The 22,712-nt window shown below is 41.1% G+C and overlaps 1 protein-coding gene across 5 annotated transcripts in view; it reads right to left on the bottom strand.

Moving 5' to 3' along the window:
• ATRN (attractin) overlaps positions 1 to 22,712 on the bottom strand; it is a 159,802-nt gene that overhangs the window by 6,091 nt on the left and 130,999 nt on the right. For 3 of the 5 annotated variants that reach the window (XM_019462656.2, XM_019462657.2, XM_019462659.2), the window contains exons 26-28: positions 8,182 to 8,260; positions 5,824 to 5,931; positions 752 to 866 (exon numbers count right to left, since the gene is read on the bottom strand). In XM_019462656.2, the coding sequence (XP_019318201.2) occupies positions 752 to 866; positions 5,824 to 5,931; positions 8,182 to 8,260 (302 nt within the window). Of the gene's footprint in view, positions 1 to 751; positions 867 to 5,823; positions 5,932 to 8,181; positions 8,261 to 20,687; positions 20,982 to 22,712 lie in introns of those variants that run through there. The other 2 variants (XM_019462661.2, XM_019462660.2) reach the window with 2 other exon arrangements.

Here is a 22,712-nt window from a genome sequence, read left to right as displayed (position 1 = left end):
CATATCTCAGTGTTTGATAAGAGGATATTTATCGAAATTATGATTTATACTTGATAGAATTGCATAGAAAACACTGGTAAAATGTTATGTAGTAATCTGTAAAAATGTTTATGAGTTGTATGAAAAAAGAAGAAGAAAAAATTAGATCTATACAATCATTTCAACAAAGTTGCTGGTCAGGGCTGGAAAGGAAAGAGGACAATGAACATAGTTGGGTGTTGGATGGTACAATTATGAGTACATTTCTAAAAACTTCCTTTAAGTTGTTATAATTGCTATTTCTGCCTTATGTTTGAAACAGAGTGAAAAAGCAAAAGAAATGCAGTCATGCTAGAAATACCAATCTGAGAGTGTCCAGCTTGGAGGAGAGCCATGAGAGTAGGTAAGATGACTGAGGAAGAATGCATGGACGGAGGGGGGACATCCTGCATTCAAGGCTGAGTAAGGGAAAAAGAGACAAGAGAGGGGTGGCAGAGACAGAGCTGAGCAAAACACTGCAGCAAGGGAAGGTGTGGCCGGAAGCATCAACACCACAGAGAGGCTGAGGGAGCTGGTGCAGGGAGGGAACTCTGGGATCGTCCCTGGGAAAGAACTGTGACCTCAGGAAAGACAGTTTAGGGAACACCAGGCACAATGGGATCATCTTGCCGAATCCTTACAATGACATGAGGTAGGCACGAGCCTACTGTTCACTGTCGCCTCTACACCCAAGTTCACACTTCTCGGGTTTGTCACTGGCCTTCATACGCACCTGACTGCCCGGGAGGAGGGATTCCACCGAGCCCTCGAGGCAGCCTCACAAACACAGAGAGGACAGCAGCTTTGTTGCCAAAACACGGTTCCAGAGCAATGGGTTTGGGAACAGTCTGGTGGAAGAAAACAAAGAGTTAACTAAAACGGTGTTTCTCACGTGTTAATACTGCAGCCTTCACATGTGATTTTTATCTATTTTTTAAGTTTATTTGAGAGAGACAGAGAGGGTGTAGAGAGAGGATCTCAAGCAGCCTCCGCACTGACAGCCAAGAGCCCGATGCGGGGCTTGAACTCACGAAACTGTGAGATCATGACCTGAGCCTAAATTAAGAGCTGGATGCTCAGCTGACTGAGCCATCCAGGTGCCCCACAGGTGATTTTTAAATATGCCCTCTGTATTAGTTTCTACTGCTGTGTAACAAATTACTAACTTAGTTGCTTACAACAGCACCTATTTATTCTCTCAGTTTTGTAGGTCAGAAGTTCGGGCGAGCTCTGTTAGAGCTCCCTGCTTAGAGATACAAGTATATTCATCTCTTCCATCAGTTCTGGAAAATTCTCAGCTCTTATCTCACAAAGTTCTCAAGGATCTCAGCTCTTATCTTCACAAGGTGGAAGCCCAGTTATCATCTGCACTGGCTCTTATTTGGAGGCTCTAGGGAAGAATCTGTTCAAAAAACATTCAGGTGGCTGGCAGATTCTAGTTCCTTGCAGCTGTAGGTCTGAAGTCGCCATTTCCTTGCTGGTGATCTGGAGGGGATCACTCTTCCAGAGGTCTCCTCACATGGCCCCTCCAGCTTCAGATCAGTGGTGGCATGCCAAGTCCTTTTCTTGTTTCCTCTCCTGCCACCAGCCAGAAAAAACTCCCTCAGTATCTTATGGTCTCAGCTACCTTGGGATTTGTATTACTCCTACAAAATCCCTTCGTAACAGTACCTAGAGTAGTGTCTGATTGAAAAACCATGAGATGGGAATCTTGGAGGCCATCTTCGGAATTCTGCCCGTCATATCCCAAATATGCCATTCATTTCTTCAATTTGGTTTAAGAAAATAACTTCCAGAACTATGGTGGCTGCAGCACAGGGAAGGATGGGGTGGGTGAAAGGGCAGTGACAACAGTGGAGGTATGCTCAGTAGTTGACGACAGAGCCAAAGACATGTGCTGATGGACTGGTTGTCCAATGAGAATGAGAGGAAGCATGGCCCAAGTACAACTCCAGGATTTTGGTCTGAGCAGCTAGGATGATGGAGGTGATATGTACTGAGTTGGGGGCAATATGCAAGAGAAGAGGTGTGGGGAGTAACATCCAGAGCTCAGCTCTGGACATGTTAACTCGGAGATGGCTGCTAAGATATCCAAGTGGGAACTCTGAGTAAGCAATGGGATATAGGAATCAGAGGCTCACAGAAGAGGTCTAAGCAGAGATCATGGTATTAAATATAAACCCACGATGGAAAAGATCACTGCTGTGGTCTGAATGTTTGTCTCCTTCCAAAATTCGTATGTTAAATCTTAATGCCCAATACAATATTTGGAGGTGGGGACTTTCAGAGGTGATTGATTACTGCCCTTATAAAAGGGACCTTAGAGAATTCCCTAGCCCCTTCCACCATGTAAGAACAGAGTGAGAAGGCACCATCTATGAACTAGGAAGGGGGCTCTCACCAGACACTGAATCTGCCAGCACCTTGATCCTGGACTTCCTAGCCTTGAGAATTGTGAGAAATTTCTCTTGTTTCTACAACACCCAGTCTCTGGTGTTTTGTTATAGCAGCTCGAATAGGGCTACAACAGTCACCAAAGGAGTTGGTGTAAAAGAAGTGAGAGGAGGCCCAAAGACTGAGCTGGATGTGCACCACTGTTAAAGAGGTGGGGAGTTGGAGAGGGTTGAACAAAGAACACTGAGAAAGAGCAGCTAGAAGGTGAGAGCGTGCTGTCCTGGAAGGAGAGTCAAGAAAGTGTTTTAAGAAGCAACCAACTGGGTCATATGCTGTTGATATATGACATATGGTGCTGCTTAGTACTTAAGATTTGTCCATTTTTTTTACATCCCACAAATTGTTATTTTATCATGTTTGCTTAGATTCATGTATATGTTTACCATTTCACTTATTCACAATTCCTTCTTATACCTCAGTTTCCCTCCGGGGTAAATTTTCCTTTTTTCTAGCACATCCTTTAGACATTTCGTTTGTACGGGACTTTTGGTGGCCAACTCAGCTTTCCTTCTAATTGGAAGAGATCTTCATTCTATCCTCATTCTTGGAAGGCCAAGTTGCCAGGCACGCTATTCTAAGTTAGCAGTTCTCTTTATGTTGTTTGGAGACACTCTTCCACGTTCCTTTGGCTTCTGGTGTTACTAATGAGAAGTCACAGGCTGGCACTTTGTCATTTCCTTTAAGTATCTTTTTTTTTCTCTAGTTATTTTTTAATGTGGTAAAATACACATAACATATACCATCTTAACACCCCCCGCCCCCCCCGCCGCCTTTTATTAAGTAAGTTTCACATCCAGAGTGAAGCCCAACACGGGGCTTGAACTTCATGACCCTGAGATCAAGACTTGAGCTGAGATCAAGAGTTGGATGCTTAACTGACTGAGCCGCCTAGGCATCCTGGATCTTAACCCTTTTTAAGTGTATGCTTCAGTGGTATTAAGTAGACTGATGCTGTTATGCAACCATCACCACCATCCATCTCCAGAAGCCTTTTCATCTTGCAGAACTGAAACTCTACACCCATTACACAGTGACTCCCTATTCCCCCTTCCCCTCCAACCCCTGACAACCGCCATTATACTTTGTTGCTATGGACCTGACTACTCTATACATCTTATAAAAGTGGAATCATACAGTATTTTTTTTTTTTTTTTGTGACTGGCTTATTTTGCTTAAGGTTCACCCATGTTGTAGCAGGTGTGAGAATTACCTTCCTTTTTAAGACTGAATAATATTCCATTGTATGTATAGACCACATTTTACACACCCACTTGTCTTCTGCACTAGGGCTGCTCCATCTTTTAGCTATTGTGAATAACGCTGCTATTAACATGGGTGTACAAATGTATCTTTGAGGCTTGGCTTTTAATTCTTGCAGGTATATATCCAGAAGAGGAATTGCTAGATTATATGATAATTCTATTTTTATTTTTTGGAGAAAGAACAATACTGGTTTTCACAGCACTACATCATTTCACATCCCCACTACCAGTGCCCATGGGTTCCAATTGTTCCACACTGTGGCAATCATCCAATATATATATATATATATATATATATATATATATATATATATATATATATATATAAATATATATTAGGTCTTCTCATTTTATCCTCTATATATATATATTTTTTTACATTTTATTTATTTGAGAGAGACAGAGACAGCATAAGTGGGGGTAGGGGAGAGAGGGAGGGAGAGAGAGAATCCCAAGTAGGTTCCATACTGTCAGCACAGAGCCCCACGTGGGGCTTGAACCCACGAAGTCACAAGATCATGACCTGAGCCGAAACCAAGAGTCAGACAACCAACTGAGCCACCCAGGTACCCCTATACTCCATATTCTTATTATCTGTTATATTTTCCATCTCCTGGTCTTTCTGTCTTGCATTCTGTGTAATTTCTGCAAATTCATCTTCCAGTTCAAAAGTTCTCCTTTGAGTCTAACATGCTGTTTAACATGTAAACTGAGTCATTTAAAAAATTTTAACCACTATATGTTCCATTTCCTTTTTTAAAAAAAGTGTTTTATTTATTTTTGAGAGAGAGACAGTGAGAGTGGGGGAGAGGCAGAGAGAGAGGGAGACATAGAAACTAAAGCAGACTCCAGGCTCTAAGCTATTAGCACAGAGCCCAATCCGGGGCTTAAATCCATAAACCACAAGATCAGGACCTGAGCTGAAGTTGGACGCTCAACTGACTGACCCACCCAGGCACCTCCATTTCCTTTTTTTTAAAGTTCATTTTTTATTTTTAAGTAATCTCTACACCCAAAGGGGACCCAAACTCACGAGCTCAAGATCAAGAGTCACATGCTGTACTGACTGAGCCAGCCAGTGCCCCTGTATGTTCCATCTCTGACCGTTCCATTTGGTTCTTTTGCAGTTCTGGTCATTCTTGACTCATGGTGTCCTCATCTTTATAATTCTCTTTTCACGTCTTTAAACATTTCATACAGAGCTATATTATACTCTTTAGAGGTCTACTCTAACATGTGAAGTCCTGTCTAAACCCACTGTCCACGGTGTCTGCTAACTCCTTTTCCTGCTAGCTTGTCTCTCTTGTCCTTGGTGATCTCTGATTGCTTGATCTTGATCTGTGGGGATCCTACAGGGCTGAATTGGGGATGTTTTCCCACAGAGAGGACATGCACTTACCTCAGCTGGCAGTCATGGTGTGTGACCAATCTGGGACCACTTCACAACATATTTGGTTCTGGTTTTGGTTCATGATTTCTTCTTTTTGTGGGGAAGGATACAAGAGTATTCCCTGGGAATTTCACCCACTTCCTATGAGCTCAGTAATGCTTTAATAAGTATTTGAAAATTTAGGATCTATAACTACTTCCCCAGAATATCTGAAATATTTCATCATTTTGTCAAGAGAAACTTTTATCACTTTCTTCACAACTTTTTTTTTTTTTTTTTGGAGAGGTCAGTAATATTTACACTCCATGGAATGCATAGTGAATTAATGATTTTTGCCCCTTTAAGAAAATTTCCTAAACTAATAAAAAACAATGGTTCAATTTTATTCTTTTCTAATACAAGTTTTAAAGTATTGTGCCACAGGATACTTCCAAGAATATGAGACAAATCATTTATATTTTAAAATCCCTCGAACATAAGAATACTTAATGGCATGAATGAAAAACTGAAAAATGAAAGCAAAAGAGTACCTGACAACATCAGTGTGTCACCTTATTGTTAGAGAGAGAGAGAGAGAGAGAGAGAGAGAGAGAGAGAAACATAAGAGGCAACAGAATAAGGCTCTTGTTCTCTGTGGTTTCCCAGACTTAAAAGCATAAGTTTGGACAGGTTTTCAGGACTTCTGAATCACATTCTCACCTTTATACTCCCCCCAATAAGATCAGGAGGCTCTTCATCTGTTTCCAAGGCAACGTTTACGGAGGCAAAAGGGCGACTGGCCATCTGTTGCATCTCTCGAAGAAGTTGCTATTGATCAACATAGCAAGCATTAATGCACCGAGAACTAAGGGATTTTATTAGAGAATACCACAGATTAGAAGTACCTCATCCTCCCTGGTTCAAACAAATCAAGTCCAAAATGATATCTTTTGAGACAGCTGGAGAAACCTGGACACAGACCAGGTATTAGAGAACATGAGTACAACTGTGCGATGATGGGTAAGTTATTCTGCCTCTCTGAGCCTCAGTTTCCTCATCTGTGAGAGAGCACTAGGGTCAGTAACTATTTCATAGGATTGTTGTGAGGAGTAAATTAATTAATCTATATAAAACCACTGAGAACAGTGGCTGGAATTTAGAAATGTTCAAATGTCAGCTCTTATTGTAACAAACTTGTCTGGATTTTACTGGCATAACTTCTAATATTTTCTTATCACAAGTGATGTTGGTTATCTGGATATCCTTTCTAGTGTTAACAAGGAGGCAATATTTTTGAGTTTACTAAGAGTTTTGTTTTTAAACTAGGAATGGGTGTTGAATTTCAATAAAAGATGACATGATTATTTGGCCACAACTACAAATTTAGGTTCTATATTTACCCACTGATATAACCTATTCCAGTAGGTTTTCTGGTATGAAATGATCCTTTTATTACACTGGTCAATTAGACTGCTGCACCTACAGTCATTATATGACTGGCCTTTTCTATGCATATAATGAGTTAGGGCTCTTTTAAGCTTTCCAACTTTTCCCTTACTTGGGAACAGTTTATGTCTTTTGGAAATAAGTAATTCTCATAAGCACTCAAGGAAAAAATAGACTAGTATTACTTACATAAGCTCACCTCAAACTAAAAATCCCTGGGTAATGCCCTCTGTGGAGAGAGTAATATTTTGACAAGTTTTCAATTCCTTCCCTGGCCACTGGTTTATTGAGGCTTCCCATTTCTTTCTTTCTTACTCCATTTGGATAACTTACATTTTTTCAGAACACTGTATAATTCATCAGGATTTTAAGATGTCTTAGTAACACAGCTATTAAAAAAATCCCTCTGAATATGTTACCCACTGAATTTTAAAAATGATAATTAAAAGGATGCAACATTATCTATATGATAACAACACCTTTACATGGGTCAGAAAAGCGGTCATGGCCCCCAGGAAGAGGCCCATATCCTGGAGCCTATGCTAACCTCATTATAGACACTAATGTTCAGTGAACAGTGCTGCATGCCTATGAGTTTTGATTTCACACATTCCTGTTCTCTTAAGTCTTGTCTACAGATCAATTTTTAATACAATTAATTTTTTATTTTTATTTTAAAGAGAGAGCGCACGAGTAGGGGAGAAGGAGAGAGGGAGAGAGAGAGGGAGAGAGGGAGGGAAGGAGGGAGGGAGAGAGGGAGAGAGAGAGAGAGAGAGAGAGAGAGAGAGAGAGAGAGAGAGAGAGAGAATCCCAAGCAGGTTCCATACTCAACACGGAGCCTGACGTGGGGCTTGATCCTACAACCCTGGGATCATGACCTGAGCCGAAATCAAGAGTTGAACGCTCTATCGACTGAGTCACCCAGGTGCCCCCAGATCAATTTTTATGTAGAAAAGGGCATGAGTAGATACAGAAAATCAAGGAGCGTATGTCAGTCTGGATCTCAGTGCCCTTCCATTAGCAACGATGCAATAGACAGGATGACTAGAAGGCAAATAATATCAGTGAAAGTTATGATAAACAAAGATCTTATGCTGTAGTTTTTAACCAAGTTTACTTAGTTGATTTGTCAATTATAAATATTTCCTTGACTTATTGGTATTTCTTTTGGAACACAGCACTAGAAATAAATCAAGACTCACTAAAAAATAAAACTCAAGCAAAAACTTAACTAGACCAGACACCGATTTATCTTTCCTTGAGTGAAGAGATATTTCTGAGATGCTTAGCTCATTAATTTTACTTTCGTTCTTGTGAAAGGCTCTGCTACTGAGCCCTCAGAACTCCTGCCTGAGTTAAGGACAGAGTGCCGGTAGAATATGGGTAGAACTGAAATCTGCAAGTCAATATTAGAGTTTCCTTTTAGAAAGTTAAAAGCACGTGGTGCAGAATTAATTATACTCTGTATAGCACTAACTGAAATCTACTGACCACATTTTGCGGAAAGGGCAGCACTACTCCCCCTACAGTATGTCTTTCAATTATCACTAAATAGCTAAAACTGACTTGCTTTAGAGGAACAGAAAGGAAGAAGCTCTTACAGGCATTCGGGAACCATCCACTGAGGCTTACCTCTCTACGCCTGGAGGCCCAACAACTTTGTTTGATCTTCCAAACCACAGCAGCCACCAGGAGCAAAGAGAGGAAACAACTGTGAGAAAGGAAAGTACTGAGTTATTATCCCAGCCCCCAGAATCAGCACTGTCACCCACACTGCAGGTCAGGCAGGGAGTGCCCTCCCAAAACCAATTCCAAGCACCTTTCTGATGATTCATCACAACCATGTCCTGGTTCACAGGAAGCCAGTGTGAGAAGACTCTCAGAAGCTGAGCTTCCTGTCCTACATCAGGACAGTACTGTCCCCACAAGGCACCGGGAGAGAGCTGCAACCTCCCACTGGGTTTTTTATTGGAATGACCAGTCATGGCTCATCCCAAATAAGAAAAACAGTTCTAGGATAATAATAATGAACGACAAGCATGCCATTTAACTGAATTGGCAAGCCTTTACTGATAAAGTCTAACAAAATGAGAAAAGTTAATTATTACAGTAACAACCAGCTTTTCATAAGGAAGAGGTAAATACACAAGAAATAATCTTCTATATAATAATATATTCAACTATAGTTTTACAAAATAAATTCATATAATTTTTATAAAATAAAGTCAATCTCAAACCGACCACTTTCTCAAAAGTATTAGCAGAGAATACCTCCCAGTGCTCTTGTAACTGCAAATGCTTTCAATGTTCTCTCATCTGTAAACCAAGTGTGGAAGGTTTGAAAAGCTACCCTGACAGCAGAGAGAATGAGTGACTTCTGTCATCTGCAAACACAAGGCATTTGTAGCATGGGGTCGGCTTCCAAGTACCCAAGTGTGGGCCGGAGGCAGGCCCCTCAGGCCGGCTGGAGAAGGGCACTCTGAGGTGTGAGGATGACTGAACTTCCACCCTCTCTCAAGTAGAAACCTCAAGGCTCCCGCAGCCCACCACTGCCCTGACATGAATGAGGGAAGACCCTTCCAATGGATTCCCTGACTAGAGAGAAGGGGCTTCCAGAGTCATCATTCAGGCGAGAGCCTTCAGTTCCTGTCTTGCTGGGCACCTTGGCTGTCCTGACACTGCTGGTCTGTTCCTCCTCCCTGACAGTCTCTATTTACCCTTTAATCAATACTTTATTGAGATAGGGCCTGTTCTGGGCCCACAAAATACACTGATGAACTGAACAGAAGACTGGTGTTCCCATGGAGTTTACATTCTGTCAGGAGGAGCTAAAAAGTAAACAAAAAAAATAAGCAAATTACAGAGCATGTTAGAAGGTAGTAAATGAGACAGAAATAAAAAGAGGGTTCAGGGCAAGGGGGTTCGGGAGTGACAATGGCACGATAAAGCAGTATGGTCAGAGTGGGTGAGCCTTACTTCTTGAGGAGGTGACATCTGAGCAAGACTTGGAGGAGGTGTGGGGGGTGGCTCAGGGGATGTCTCCAGAAACAGGCCTGGGTGATGGGCTCAGCCATGCACACACCCAGAGGTAAGGACATACCTAGGGCTGCTTGAGGAACCTGAGGATGCCACCATGGCTGGGGTAGGGGGAGTCAGGTCACAGATAAAGGCAAAGAAGTAAGGGGACGCAGACCATGGAAGGCCTGCAGGCATTTGAGTGGAGAAGTATCATGATTTAACTTATGCTGAGGAGACCAATAGGGCAGCGACGGTAGAAACAGGAAGCCCAGCAGTCTAGGAGAGATGATGGTGGCTCAAGCTAGGTTCTGGTAACAGGAGTGTGAAAAGCACTCTGGAAATCTTGACGTAATTGGAAGGTTGAGACAACAGAATTTCCTGATGTGCTAGATGTACGGTATGGAACAGAGAAGTCAGAGATTTTGGCCTCAGAATCTTGCCATCAACTTAAACAGGGAAGGCTCTGGGTGGGGCAGGTCCAGGACAGCAGTCTGAATTCTGAGAATCTGCCTAGTCACCAAAGGGAGATGATGTGGGCAGATATAGGAGTCTGAAGGCTGGGTGCCAGGTCTGGCCTGGAGATGGCATTTGGAGTCATCAGTATATAGTTAACCCTTGAACAACACAAGGGTTAGGGGGGCTGACCTCCCGCAGAGTCAAAAATCCACGTATAAATTATGACTCCTCCAAAACTTAACTACTAATAGTCTACTACTGACAGGAAGCCTTACTGACATCATAAACAGCTGATTAACTCATATTTTGTATATGTATTATATACATATGTATTATATGCTGTATTCTTACCATAAAGTAAGGTATGGAGAACAAAATATTAAGAAAATCATAAGGGGCGCCTGGGTGGCTGAGTCAATTAAGCATCTGCCTCTTGATTTTGGCTCAGGTCATGATTTCGTGGTTCGTGAGATTGAGCCCCAGGTCAGGCTCTGTGCTGATGGTGTGGAGCCTGCTTGGGATTCTCTCTCCCTTTCTCTCTGTCCCTCCCTGACTCGCGTGCTCTCTGTTTCAAAATAAATAAAGAAATATTTAAAAAAAAATTTTTTTTATGTTTTATTTATTTTTGAGACAGAGACAGACTGAGCATGAGCAGGGGAGGGGCAGAGAGAGAGAGGGAGACACAGAATCGGAAGCAGGCTCCAGGGCTCTGAGCTGTCAGCACAGAGCCCGACATGGGGCTCGAAGTCACAGACTGTGAGATCATGACCTGAGCTGAAGTTGGACGCTTAACCGACTGAGCCACCCAGGCGCCCCTCAAAATAAATAAATAAATATTAAAAAAAGAAAGATAAATTACATTTACTGCACCGTATTTGTTTTAAAAAAATCTATGTATAAGTGGACCTGCACAGTTCAAACCTGTGTTGTTCGAAGGTCACCTGCATATTGTATTTGAAGTAATAAATCTGGATGAGATCACCCAGGGAGTGAATACAAATACAGAAAAATGTCCTGGGGGGGGGCACCCCACTATTGAGAAGTTGGGGAGAAGAGGAAGAAGCAGTAAGGGAGTCTGAGAAGAGTAACCCGTCTTTCTTGGTTTCCATGCACAATGCTGTTTTTTTACATTTTTATTCTAATAGAAACACAAGGAGGCAGCATATCCACATGTAAGGGCAAGAAGCGAATGAGAACAGTTTCCAAGTTGGCCAAGACCCTACTGATGTAGCGGAGTACAGGGCTGTCCTCAGAGGTGAGCACCCTGGTACCACTCAGAGGCCTCTCCTGGGACTACCCTCAAGCCAGAGGTGTAAACCATGCAGCTCAGTGTCCCCTGTCCCCCTAGGCCTAGGTGGGGCTTCTGTCTTCAACGGACACTTGTTAAAAACACCAAAAACCCAGTTGCTTCCACCAGTTCCAGCTTTTCTAAGAAGCGACACAAACAGCATACCAATTCACAGTGATTGTCCCTCAAAGCTGGTATGTGCATGATTTCTCCCAGGGCAATACAACAACAAAAATTCTAGTTATTTCAAAAAACATGGCGCTCGCTGATACACCTCCTTTCTTTTCTTCCTTCCGCTAACTTATGTACTGGTGGTGCTGTAACTCAGTCTTCACCCTACTGCAGTCTCTCTTATTAACTGTCTCCCAGATTTTTCTATGCAAATGTAATTTTAAAGAAACATTATACCATGAAAATTTTCAAACATACACACAAGTAGAGGGAATGATCTAGTGAATTCCTTTGTGTCTATTACTTATCCTTGGGAGTTATTAACATTTTGCCAATGTCACTCAAAGATCATCAAAGTGTATTTCTCGTTTCAAACCTAGGACACTAGCCCTAGGCTGAGTCTCTTACTTCCAGCCTGCATTGTACCTGAGGAGAAAACAAGAATCCTTTTGTCTTTTTATCCTAAACCTGCTCCTGCTTATCCAAGGTTTGCACTTTCCTGAGACTATTCTAAAAAAATCCATTTCTTAATTCTAGGTTTTTCTTTCTATCTTTTATATAGGTCTTCAGAAAACTCACAATTTGTGTGAGAGCTCAGCTTTTGGGGCATCTCTCTGTTTTCTCACCAGCTTAATTTTAATTGTGCAGCTAGAGTGACATTTTTTTTTAAGCTTTGTTTTTGAGAGAGAGACAGAGTGTGAGTGGAGGAGGAACAGAGAGAGAGAGACACAGAATCTGAAGCAGGCTTCAGGGTCCGAGCTGTCAGCACAGAGCCCGATGCGGGGCTCGAACTCACAAACTGTGAGATCATGACCTGTGAAGATGGATGCTTAACCGACTGAGCCACCCAGGCACCCCTAGAATGACATTTTTGAGAGCATCTTGAACTTTCCATCCAGAGGGCATGGCATGACTATTAACTAATGGTTATGTTTTCCTGCCCTTACAAGTCTGGCTTTTCTAAAACTATGTATGCATTTCTTGGCCTGGCTTTGACCTCCAAGCTAACCTGAAAGCAGAGATACCACTGCTTCTTCCCATGTTCCTGCGATTTTACACTCATCATTCTGGTCAGAATTAGATCCAGAGCGGCAGGAACCCACGATCACTTCTATCTTCTGGAACATGAAATGGATTTGCCAAAATGTCTGTTGTCAATCTGGCAAGGGTCTAGCAGAAGTTCAGATAATTACGTTTTACAAGTACATTGTATCCTGCCTACATCAGAAATTCCCATTATGTGCTCTCCTTTTGGCCAGGTGATGTGATGTCATTTATTTCTCCTTTTTAACCTCACTCAGATGCTGCCCTGGCACCCGTGACTCCAGCCACAAAGACTTCCACAGAGTGTTAGTGGGGCTCTTCTTACTACTACCAGTTGTCGTCCTAACCACTCTAGCACTCATTCCCCGATACAAAGCCCTTTCACACACATGACCTCATCTAATTCCCAGAGCAAGCAAGTGGGTCTTATTATTCCCCTCTTTATACACAAGGCTCCTACTAGAGTCTGGATTAGCATCTAATTAAGACATAAAGAGGGTTTAATGGATTTGTCACAATCTAGAGTTTATGTCACTGTGCCTGAGTCTGGAAATATTTTGCCTAACTCAACTTACACTGATTTTCTCACTTGAATCACTGAGCGCCCCCACAACATCCTGATCTACTTCTCTTCTGTGTTATCTGAGCTATTTTTCAGAGTGCTTAGGATCGTTTGGATACCTTTCTTTCCCCCTTATTTTCATGTAGCTCCTTTGGGACCTGGTTAACTTGCTTGAGGAAAATATTTTCTTCCCCATGCTCAAAAAGGAATCTATTCTCAGTTAAAAGATCATCATCATTCCTAGTTCTTAAAGCAAAACTCAGAAATAAACAAAGTTCTGGATTCTTTTCCAAAGGTTCCCTTTCAAAAGGTAGGAGTGACAACAACACCATCTGTCCTTGTTTACTAGACAAGATTCCATGGTCTCTAAAGATGTCCCCAGTCAATTCTGATGGTGTCATTCAGTCTTCCACCAGGCAGCAGAAGAGACTGCTCCTCATTGGGCTGGTGCTTAGCAGCAGGGTCATCTCATTCTGTACACATGTTCCAAGAATACACCTGCTAACTGGAGCTACTGAATTAGCATGCAGCCTCTCCATCCCTTCAAAGTGTGCCATCAACCAGCACCAGTAGCTTTCTTCCCTCAGAGAGGCTGGTGCCTATGGTTCCTCAAGACTCTGCAGTTCTCCTGAAGGCTTAGTTTACTTTCCACATATATTTGCAAATGACTGTGTACTTACTAGGTACTGAAGGTGTGTGTGTGTGTGTGTGCAGGGATGAGAGACAGCGTCTCTGCTCTCTTGAAGCTTAAGAGTCTAACTGTGGACACAGATATGAAGCAAGTAAAAAACTGTGAGAAGGACCACGAGGAAAAACAGTATTGTTCTATGGGAGAGAATAAGGGAAGACCATTTAGTTCTGGGGCTCTGGGATGAAATCCTGGAGGAAGTGATGCTGTGCCAAGTTTTGAAGGATGAGTGTAGTATAATAAAAAATGTATTTATTTGGTCTCTGTCCTAAGTTCCTGGCACAGAGGTCCTAAAATTCTTAAAATTTTCTGAGTGACAGGAGTGTCCCCCTCCCCACTTTTTTAGACAAATGTTCACAACAGCTTTATTTATAATAGCCAAAAACTGGAAACAGCCCAAATGTCCATCTCCATCAAGAAGTGAAGAAATAAACTGTGGTTGATCTTTACATAAAATATCACTCAGTATTAAAAAAATTTTTTTTAATGTTTATTTATTTTTGAGACGATGCAAGAGACAGAGTGCAAGCAGTGGAGGGGTAGACAGAGGGAGACACAGAATCTGAAGAGGGTTCTGAGCTGTCAGCCCAGAGCCCGACTCGGGGCTTGAACTCATGAACCGTGAGATCATGACCTGAGCTGAAGTCAGACGCTTAACCGACTAAGCCACCCAGGTGTCCCAAAATATCTCTCAGTATTAAAAAGGAATGAGCTGCTTTTAAATTTGATTAAAAATTAAAAAATATATATATATCTTTAATATTTTTTTTTGTCCAAACTGATTTACACAGTTTTAGGTAAAATTTAAAAAATGACAGGGTCTCTGGGTCTGAATGAGCTGTTTTTTTTTTTAGAACAGGTTTATTGAAATGTAATTCAGGAGGGTCCTTTGTATCCTAATGAATGACTCATGGGAGGGAGGGACCCAAATAGCTTCAGGATGGAGGCTGGTCACCAGAAAAACCAATCACATGATTAGAGAGCTAGAATGTTCAGTGCCCTCCCTGCTGCATCCCCACCCAACAACCAGAGGGGAGGGGAGATGGCTAGACACTGAGTTCATTAATCACGTCTCTGTAATGGAACCTTGAAAGAAATGAGGAGCCATGAAGTTTGAGGGAGCTTTTGGGTTGGTGAACACATATGTTCATGTGCTGGGAGGGGGGCATGCCCAGAGAGGGAGTGGAAGCTGTGCTCTCTACCCACCCCTATAACCTGCCCTATGAATCTCTTCAATTTGGCTGTTCCTGAGTTACATTCTTTCCAATAACTGTAATTTTAAGTGCTGTGCTTTTTCTGAGTTCTGTGAGTCATTCTGGCAAACTGTCAAATGTGAGGAGGGTCACAGGAACCCCCGAATTTGTAGTTGGCCAGGCAGAAGCATGGGCAGCCTGAGGACCCATTCGTGGTTGACATCTGAAGTGGGTGCAGTCCCAGCAGACTGAGCCCTTAACCGGTGGGGTCTGTGCCAACTCCAGGTGGTGTCAGAACTGAACAGACCTGCAGGACACCGAGTTGGTGTCAGAGAATTGGATGTTGTCTGGAAAAACCAAGCAATGAGTAAAACTATAGAGATGAAGGGTAGGGAGAAGAAAGCAAGCAAGCATTTTCCAGGAAAAAAGGAAAACCACGTGCAAGTACTGTGAGGAAGGAAAGGAGCCTGGTGCTTGTGAAAAATCGGAAGATGGCTCATGCAGTGGGACTGCAGAGGAGAGTAGCATAAGATGAATATGGAGATGCGAGCAAAGGTCAGTTGACCTGGGTTAGTTTAGATACAATGAGAAGCCACAGAGTATAAGGGAACAGAGGTACATGGATTCATTTCCAAGGTCTCCTCGGATTTTGTGTGGACCGTAGAGGGGCTCTGACTGCGGGGGGTGTGGTGAGGGAGTGCCTGGTGCATGGGAGACAAGTCACTCGGAAGCGGCAGCAGGGCAGACGGTGAGGAAGGACCAAAAAGTTCACTTCTGGGAGTGTTATGCCACAGACGGGACGGCAGAGTTCAATCGGAATACAGAATGAGAAGATGGCCAGGGTCAAGCTCTGGGAGAACATCGACAGTGAGAAGCTGACAGAAAAGTTCAACAAAAGAGTGGCCTCAGAGCAGTCTGGGGTCAGAGAAGACCAGCAGAGTCTCAATGACGGGTGGTCAGCTCCTTGATACTGATGAGAATCAAGAAGATGACAACTAAAAAGCATCTCTGGGATGTGGCAATAGAGGTGCTCTTGCTGCCCTCCACACACACACAAATTTAGATGGAGTGTGGTGATGGAAGTCAGAACAGGGAGGGCTGAAAAGCAAAAAAGGTTTCTAGTACAAGGATTTTTAAGGGCAGTGAAAACACTCCATAGGGTATTAGGAGACTGGATATATGTCATTATGTATTTGCCCAAACCTATAGAATATACAACACCAAGAGTGACCCCTAAGGTCAACTATGGGCTTTGGAGGATCATGATGTGTCAGTGTGGGTTCATCCTCGGTGAAAAATGTAGAATTCTGGGGAGTGATGTTGATGATGGGGGAGAGGCTATGCTTGTGTGGGGGCAGGGAGATACGGGAAATCTCTGTACTTTCTTCTCAATTTTGTCATAACTGTAAAATTGCTTTAAACAGAGAGTCTAAAAAATTTAAATAAACAAACCCAAACAAAATAAAAATGTGCTGGAGCCCACAGCCAATGGATACAAGGAGGGAAGGGAACTGCCACAGTGTTCAAGGGGAGCTACATTCAGCGTGGCCACAACAGGCGGCTTCTTCTCCATTCTGTTTGTGCTAAGCAGTGGGAGACAGCAGCTGAGGCAGTGAGCCCTGGGCCTGGGGCCGGGCAGGCCAGGCAGGATGGTGGCCCTTTCACTCAGGAGACAAACTAACAGTACAGCCTGCCCAGCAACATGCTCTGCCCCTACTCCACACTCACTAGAGGATGTGACACACAGAAACAGCATCCTGGAGGATGGGACACACAGAAATAGCATCCACACACAGACAAATGGCAGTCTTCAACACATCCCCAAATCAGACATTTTGAGGAAACCAATACTGTGAAAGAGAGGCATCAAACAACAGCAACAAAACCCAAACATCCGAGGAGAGTTATTAATAATAGCACAAAATAAGACTTCAAAATAAAATAAAATAAAATAAAATAAAATAAAATAAAATAAAATAAAATAAAATATAAAATAAAATATTAATCTCACAAAGGAACATGAGAAGAAGCTACATTCACAGTGAAACAGGCCATAAGGAAAAATATATTAGAAATAAAATGCAAAAGTTAAAAAAAAAACTTATCAGATGGACTCAACAAAGGAAATGGACCCAACTTTGGATTACATTAATGAGCTGGAAAATACTGCTGTGGAGCTCACATAGAATGCAGTGCAAAAGAAAAATGAAAGAATAAGTGAGTTCAGTTAAGAAATATAAAGGACAGATCCAGAATCTTCCTCATTAATCTAACAGAGAATTCTAGAATTCAAGCAAAAGGATGAAAGGAGTAGAAACAAGCAAAGAGAAGACAACACTGCAAAACTCAAGACTCCAGTCCTCAGTCTGAAAGCCCCTCCTCCTCGCCCCGTATCAAATTCCTTCTCAGGTCCTTTCTGAATTACTCATACAGTCCTGCAGAACAACAACATCCAACAAAGGGAAAAGCATGGGACACATAAGATGGTGTGAGAAAAAAAATGGTAAAACTTACAAAAATTGTTCCTACAGAACCTAAAATGACTACAATCTAGAATTTAAATCCCAGATAATTGCTACTTTGGAGGCCACCGGATGGCTGTGCAGGCTGTTACAGGGCTCACCGAGAGCATCATAGCAGACAGCTCTTGTAGGGACTGGACTCATGAAGCTGCCAGGAGCTGAGGCCGTGGTCCCATCCCCTTCAGTGGCTACACAATCTTCCTTCCCATCTGACCTCCCATGCTTTAGCTTGCGTGTGGATGGATTAATACTGCCCCAGGCCCTGAATTCACAGAATTTTCAGCTAACTTGGGGTTTCTCAATGCCAACTGAACATAAGAATCACGAGAGAGCCTTTGAAATATCACAAGGATCAGGGCCCTAAGAGACCAAGGAATTGGCATCTCTGGGGCATGGGGCCCAGGCGGCTCCTAGTGCTTTTTAAGTTTCCCAGGGTGTTCTAAGGTACAGCTAGGGCTGTGAGACATGTAACTGTTTCAGGCTCTCAAACCCAATTTAAAACCTGTAGGAGAGGCCTCTAATTGGCCCTGTTCATCTTTGCATGTCAAATTATAGGTTCAGCTATGTATGAGTTGTTCTTAAGCTCCAGCCTGGTAAATAAATGCATTGAAGGGTGATTAAGTACTATCATAAGAGTCCCAAAGGGGATGGACTTTGGGGTGAATATATCAGGAGAAGACTCATGGAATAGGCAATTGGGTTGGGTTCTGAAGGGTTAAGACTATGACAGGTCAGTGGGATCAGGTAAATACCTTTGAGACAAATGCAGAGGAGACCCAGATAAGTCTACCACCCCTCCAGGCCCTGCAGCTCATGTGGCCAAAAAGGAAGGAAATGACAGCTATCTTGGAGAGGCTCATAAGCTGGTGGAAGTCACAGGGCAAAGATTGATGAAATACTGAATTTGCAAGAATATAGAATGATGCTTCGGCCCCACTCTTGAAGGACCACAGAAGGTGGCTCAGGTCAGTGACCCTACCTGCCTGCCACTAAACAGAGTAAAAAAACTACTGGGAGGGGTGGGAGGAGATCTTGGGATTTTGATTTCTCCTGTGGTAACATTAGAAGGCAGTTTCCTTTTGGAATCTCTACTTCTGTGGAATGAAGAGATTTTCTTGTGAATGGGAGGTCGTTTCATCAAATTTCCAGCACTCCATACCGCTAGCATTGCAACATTTAGGAGAGAGGTTCTGTGGTGCCCACTCAGCTCCAATGAACTGTGCTGAGTATTTACTGAAAAAGGGAGTAACACAGAGAGTGAGTCCCGGGCCTAGTGGATGGTGTGGTCCCTGGAACCGAAGCAATTAATATCTTGCCTTGATTCACTGGCACTCCTACTGCAGAGTATAGTAAAGCTGTAATCAAATAGATTCCACACAGATATAGGAACACCTAAACATGAAAAGACAACAGGGAAAATACCCATGAAGAAAACAGGGAAGGACAGAGAGGTCTGCTTCGTGGAAAACACCATAAATGGGGTTCAAAGACAAACAACTGAGCACACACACCTGTTAATAGTTGCAAAATAAAACAAGGTCCTAAATTTTAGTACAAAAAAGGCAAATATCCCGATAGAAATAAAAACAAAGGATAGGGACAGGTAATTCAAAACAAGAACTATAAGAGATCAGTAAGCATCACTCATAATCAAAGACATCCAAATTTAGGATACCAGTGATACCTCTCAGACTGGCAAATTAAAAACAATGGCAATTTTTAGTGTTGCTAAGACATAGTAAGAGGAAGAGGCCATAAGACAAATTATATTCCTGCTGTAGGAGTGTAAATTCATGCCACTGTTGAGGGCCCATGGCAGTGTTTTTGCATTTTGATGCAGCAATTATAGGGACATAAAAGCTATCCCAGAGAGATCTTCATAGAAAAACGTAAAGGTATATGTAACAAAATTGAAGACAATCTAAGAGTCAGTCAAAAGAGGACTGGTTAAACAAAATATGGTACTTGTACTATGAGAAAAGCTGTTTAGAAATGAAATGAATCTCCACATGGGAAAGTTAACCATAAAACATGGCGTAAAAAGACAAGTTATAGAACATGTAAGCAGGGAACCCACTTTATAAACCAAAGAATCAGAAAAAAACAGAACTTATGTGCAGCATATATACAGAGAAAAAACTGTGGAAACACATGCATCCAAATATTAACAGTGATAATTTCTTAAAAGTAGAATTAGGAGAAGTTTGAATTTTAATTTTTACGTTGTTTGAAGTTTTACTACGAACATAAACTACTTTTGATGTTTTATAAGAGAATTATGTATATGCTGATTTTCTACTTTAAAAAGTCTGAATGAAGACTTAATATTTTGTTTTCAAATACTTGGATTAGTTTAGCATTATTTTATCGTATCTTTTTATGTCATCCCTACCAATTTTTCCCTTTACATTATCTAGATCATTGTTGCTCAATAGAAATTTAATGTGAGCCTCATATGTAATTATAAAAGTTCTAGTAGCCACATTAAAAAGTAAAAAGAAACAGGTGAAATTAATTTTAATAAAATAGTTTTATTTAACCCAAGATTGCCAAAACATCATTTGAACATGTGACCAGTATAAAAATTGAGACATTTTATATTCTAAGTCTTCAAAATCCAGTGTGTATTTAATACTAATAAGCACATCTCAATTTGAACACTAAATTTTTACCAGAAAATATTTCATCTGTATTTAAATTTCCTAAAATCCACAAGTGAAAAAGTAGATTCACATATCCAGGTTGTTCTAAACATACTTAAAAGTTCTCTACTAACTGAATCAAGTAGCAGTTTTTAAATTATATTTAAATTAGTTAAAATGAAAAAGTCAGTTTCTTAGTCACACCAGCTACATTTCAAGTGCTTGTGAGCTACATGTGACAAGTGACTGTTAAGTCTATACTGATCTTTTACCTTCTTGTTTATTACTATCTACTTTTTATTTCTATTTAGCTTTTCATCACTTAAAACAAATCGGAACCTTTTAAACTTTATCTATTTTGGTCGTTATGTATATATTCCACTGGTTAATCTGATTTTGTGCCAGTGCCACACTGACCACTGTAGCTTGACAAAATGTTTACTATCTGGGAGGGCCAGTGGACGGTCTCCCCACCCTCTCCATTTTTTCTTGGTAATTCTTGATCTTGTTATGCTGTAATTTTGAGCAATTTATTAACTGAAGTAATACAAATATACAAATTTCATTTTTATTGGTGAAATGTAGAAATATAATTGATTTTTTCCTAAGAAACACTGAAGGCTTTTATTAGATTCTTTTATCTCCCTCCAAGATTAGAGGGCTGCAACGGTTACTTCTTGGTGGAGATGTCATCGTCATCCAGAAACTAAAGGGTACAGTTTATAGCAGGCAGAAGGGGACCCATCAGGATGTGGATGAATCTTGATGTGAGGCCATCTGCGTTCCAACATCACTTGGGAAGGGATTTCTCCTTTCACGGTAGAAAGGGGAGGGCACCCCATGGCTTACTATGGGAAATATAATTATATGGTTTTCATGACAGCATCTGCCTTTACCAATAAGAGCTGCAAAAGATGTACACCTCTGAACGACATAAAACTGATTTTTTAATACTGCCCTTGTGTCTAGCTACTTTGCTGAATTCACCTATTAATTCTAACATTTTTTATGCAAATTCTTTTGAATTCCTCCCATAATCATGTTGCAAGTGTGATGATTTTTCTTTTTCAATTCTTACGTATTTTATTTTTCTTCTCTTACTGTATCGGCTAGAACCTTTGTCATCAATGTCGAATGAAGTAATTGGTAAGTAGAATCTGTCTTGTTCCCAAACTCGAAGAGAAAGTTTCTAACATTTTTCCATTAAGAGTGTGGTTTGCTATTGGCTTTATACATTGGTCCTTTATCAGATTTAAAGAAGTTTTTTTCTATTCTGAGTTTCCTAGAAGTTTTTTAATGAATGATATCAAATTTTATCAAATGCTTTCCCCCACTGATTAAGATGATCTTATTATTCTCCTCCCTTATTATGCAATTAATGTTAATTACATGGATTGATTTTTCTGATGCTAAATCAACTTTGTAATTCCTGGAAGGAACTCAACTGGGTCATAGTGGATTTTTGCTTCTTCATTCCTGAGTGAGATTGGCTTGTAAATTCCATTCTCATAATACTCTTGTCAGGTTGTGCTAAATTCATAAAATAAATTGGGATGTATTCCTTCCTTTTCGGTTCTCTAGAAGATTTGGTTAATAATGATATTATTTCTTCCTTAAAACGTTATAAATTACCAATGAAGCCACCTGGGCCTGGAGTTACCTTTGTGGGAAAATTTTAAGTTATGTATTGTTTTTAAACAGATATAGGGCTATCCAATATTCAAGTTCCTATTCTGTATCAATTTCAGTAAGTTGTAGATAATTTTGTTTTTTTAACTGTTCCATTCCATTTGTTCAATTTTCAAACTTATTTGCATAAAGTTGCTCATAAAATACTCTTATGGAGGAAAAAAATGTCTGCAGCATTTGGAGTAATGCTTCCTTTTAAATTTTTGACATTATTTATACCTTCTCTCTTTTTTTCTTGGTCAATCTTGCCAAGGGATTATCAGTATTATTATTTTCAAAGATCCAACTTTGCGGTTCTTTCAATTCTCTCTACTGTACTTCTTCCCCTGTAACATTAATTTTACTCTATTTATACTGCTTCCTTCTACTTTCTTTCGGTTTAATTAGTTCTTTTTCTGACTTACTGAGAAAGTTTTTTTCCTTTTCCAATATGTGCTTTTTATAAAGCAGTGATCTTCAACCTTAGCTGCACACTGCAATCACCGGGGAGCTTTCAAATGCTTAAGTCCCATCCCCAGAGATTCTGACATGACTGGTCTGAGATGTGGCACGGGCATCAAAAGCTTCCCAAGTGATTCTACTGTGTAACCAAGGTTGAGAACCACAGATTTAAAGCCATACCTTCTAAGTACAACTTTAACTGCACCTTGATCATTCAAATTGTTTTAAAATTTCTGCAGTGATTTTATGAAAATTTTTATTTTTTAAAATTTTCAAGTTTATTGGTAGGGGCAGAGAGAGAGGGAGACAGAATCTCAAGCACTGACAATGCAGAGCTTTACGTGGAGCTGGAACTCATCAATAATGAGATTATGACCTGAGCCAAAATCAAGAGTTGGATGCTTAACTGACTGAGCCACCCAGGCACCCCTTCTGTAAAATTTTTAAAT

Source organism: Panthera pardus, unplaced genomic scaffold (assembly GCF_024362965.1).
Source record: "Panthera pardus isolate Hobbes unplaced genomic scaffold, ASM2436296v1 HiC_scaffold_25, whole genome shotgun sequence".
NCBI classification, from domain to species: Eukaryota; Metazoa; Chordata; class Mammalia; order Carnivora; family Felidae; genus Panthera; species Panthera pardus.
The sequence above is the reverse complement of the archived record's forward strand: the minus strand, read 5'-3'. Positions and strand labels throughout refer to the sequence as shown.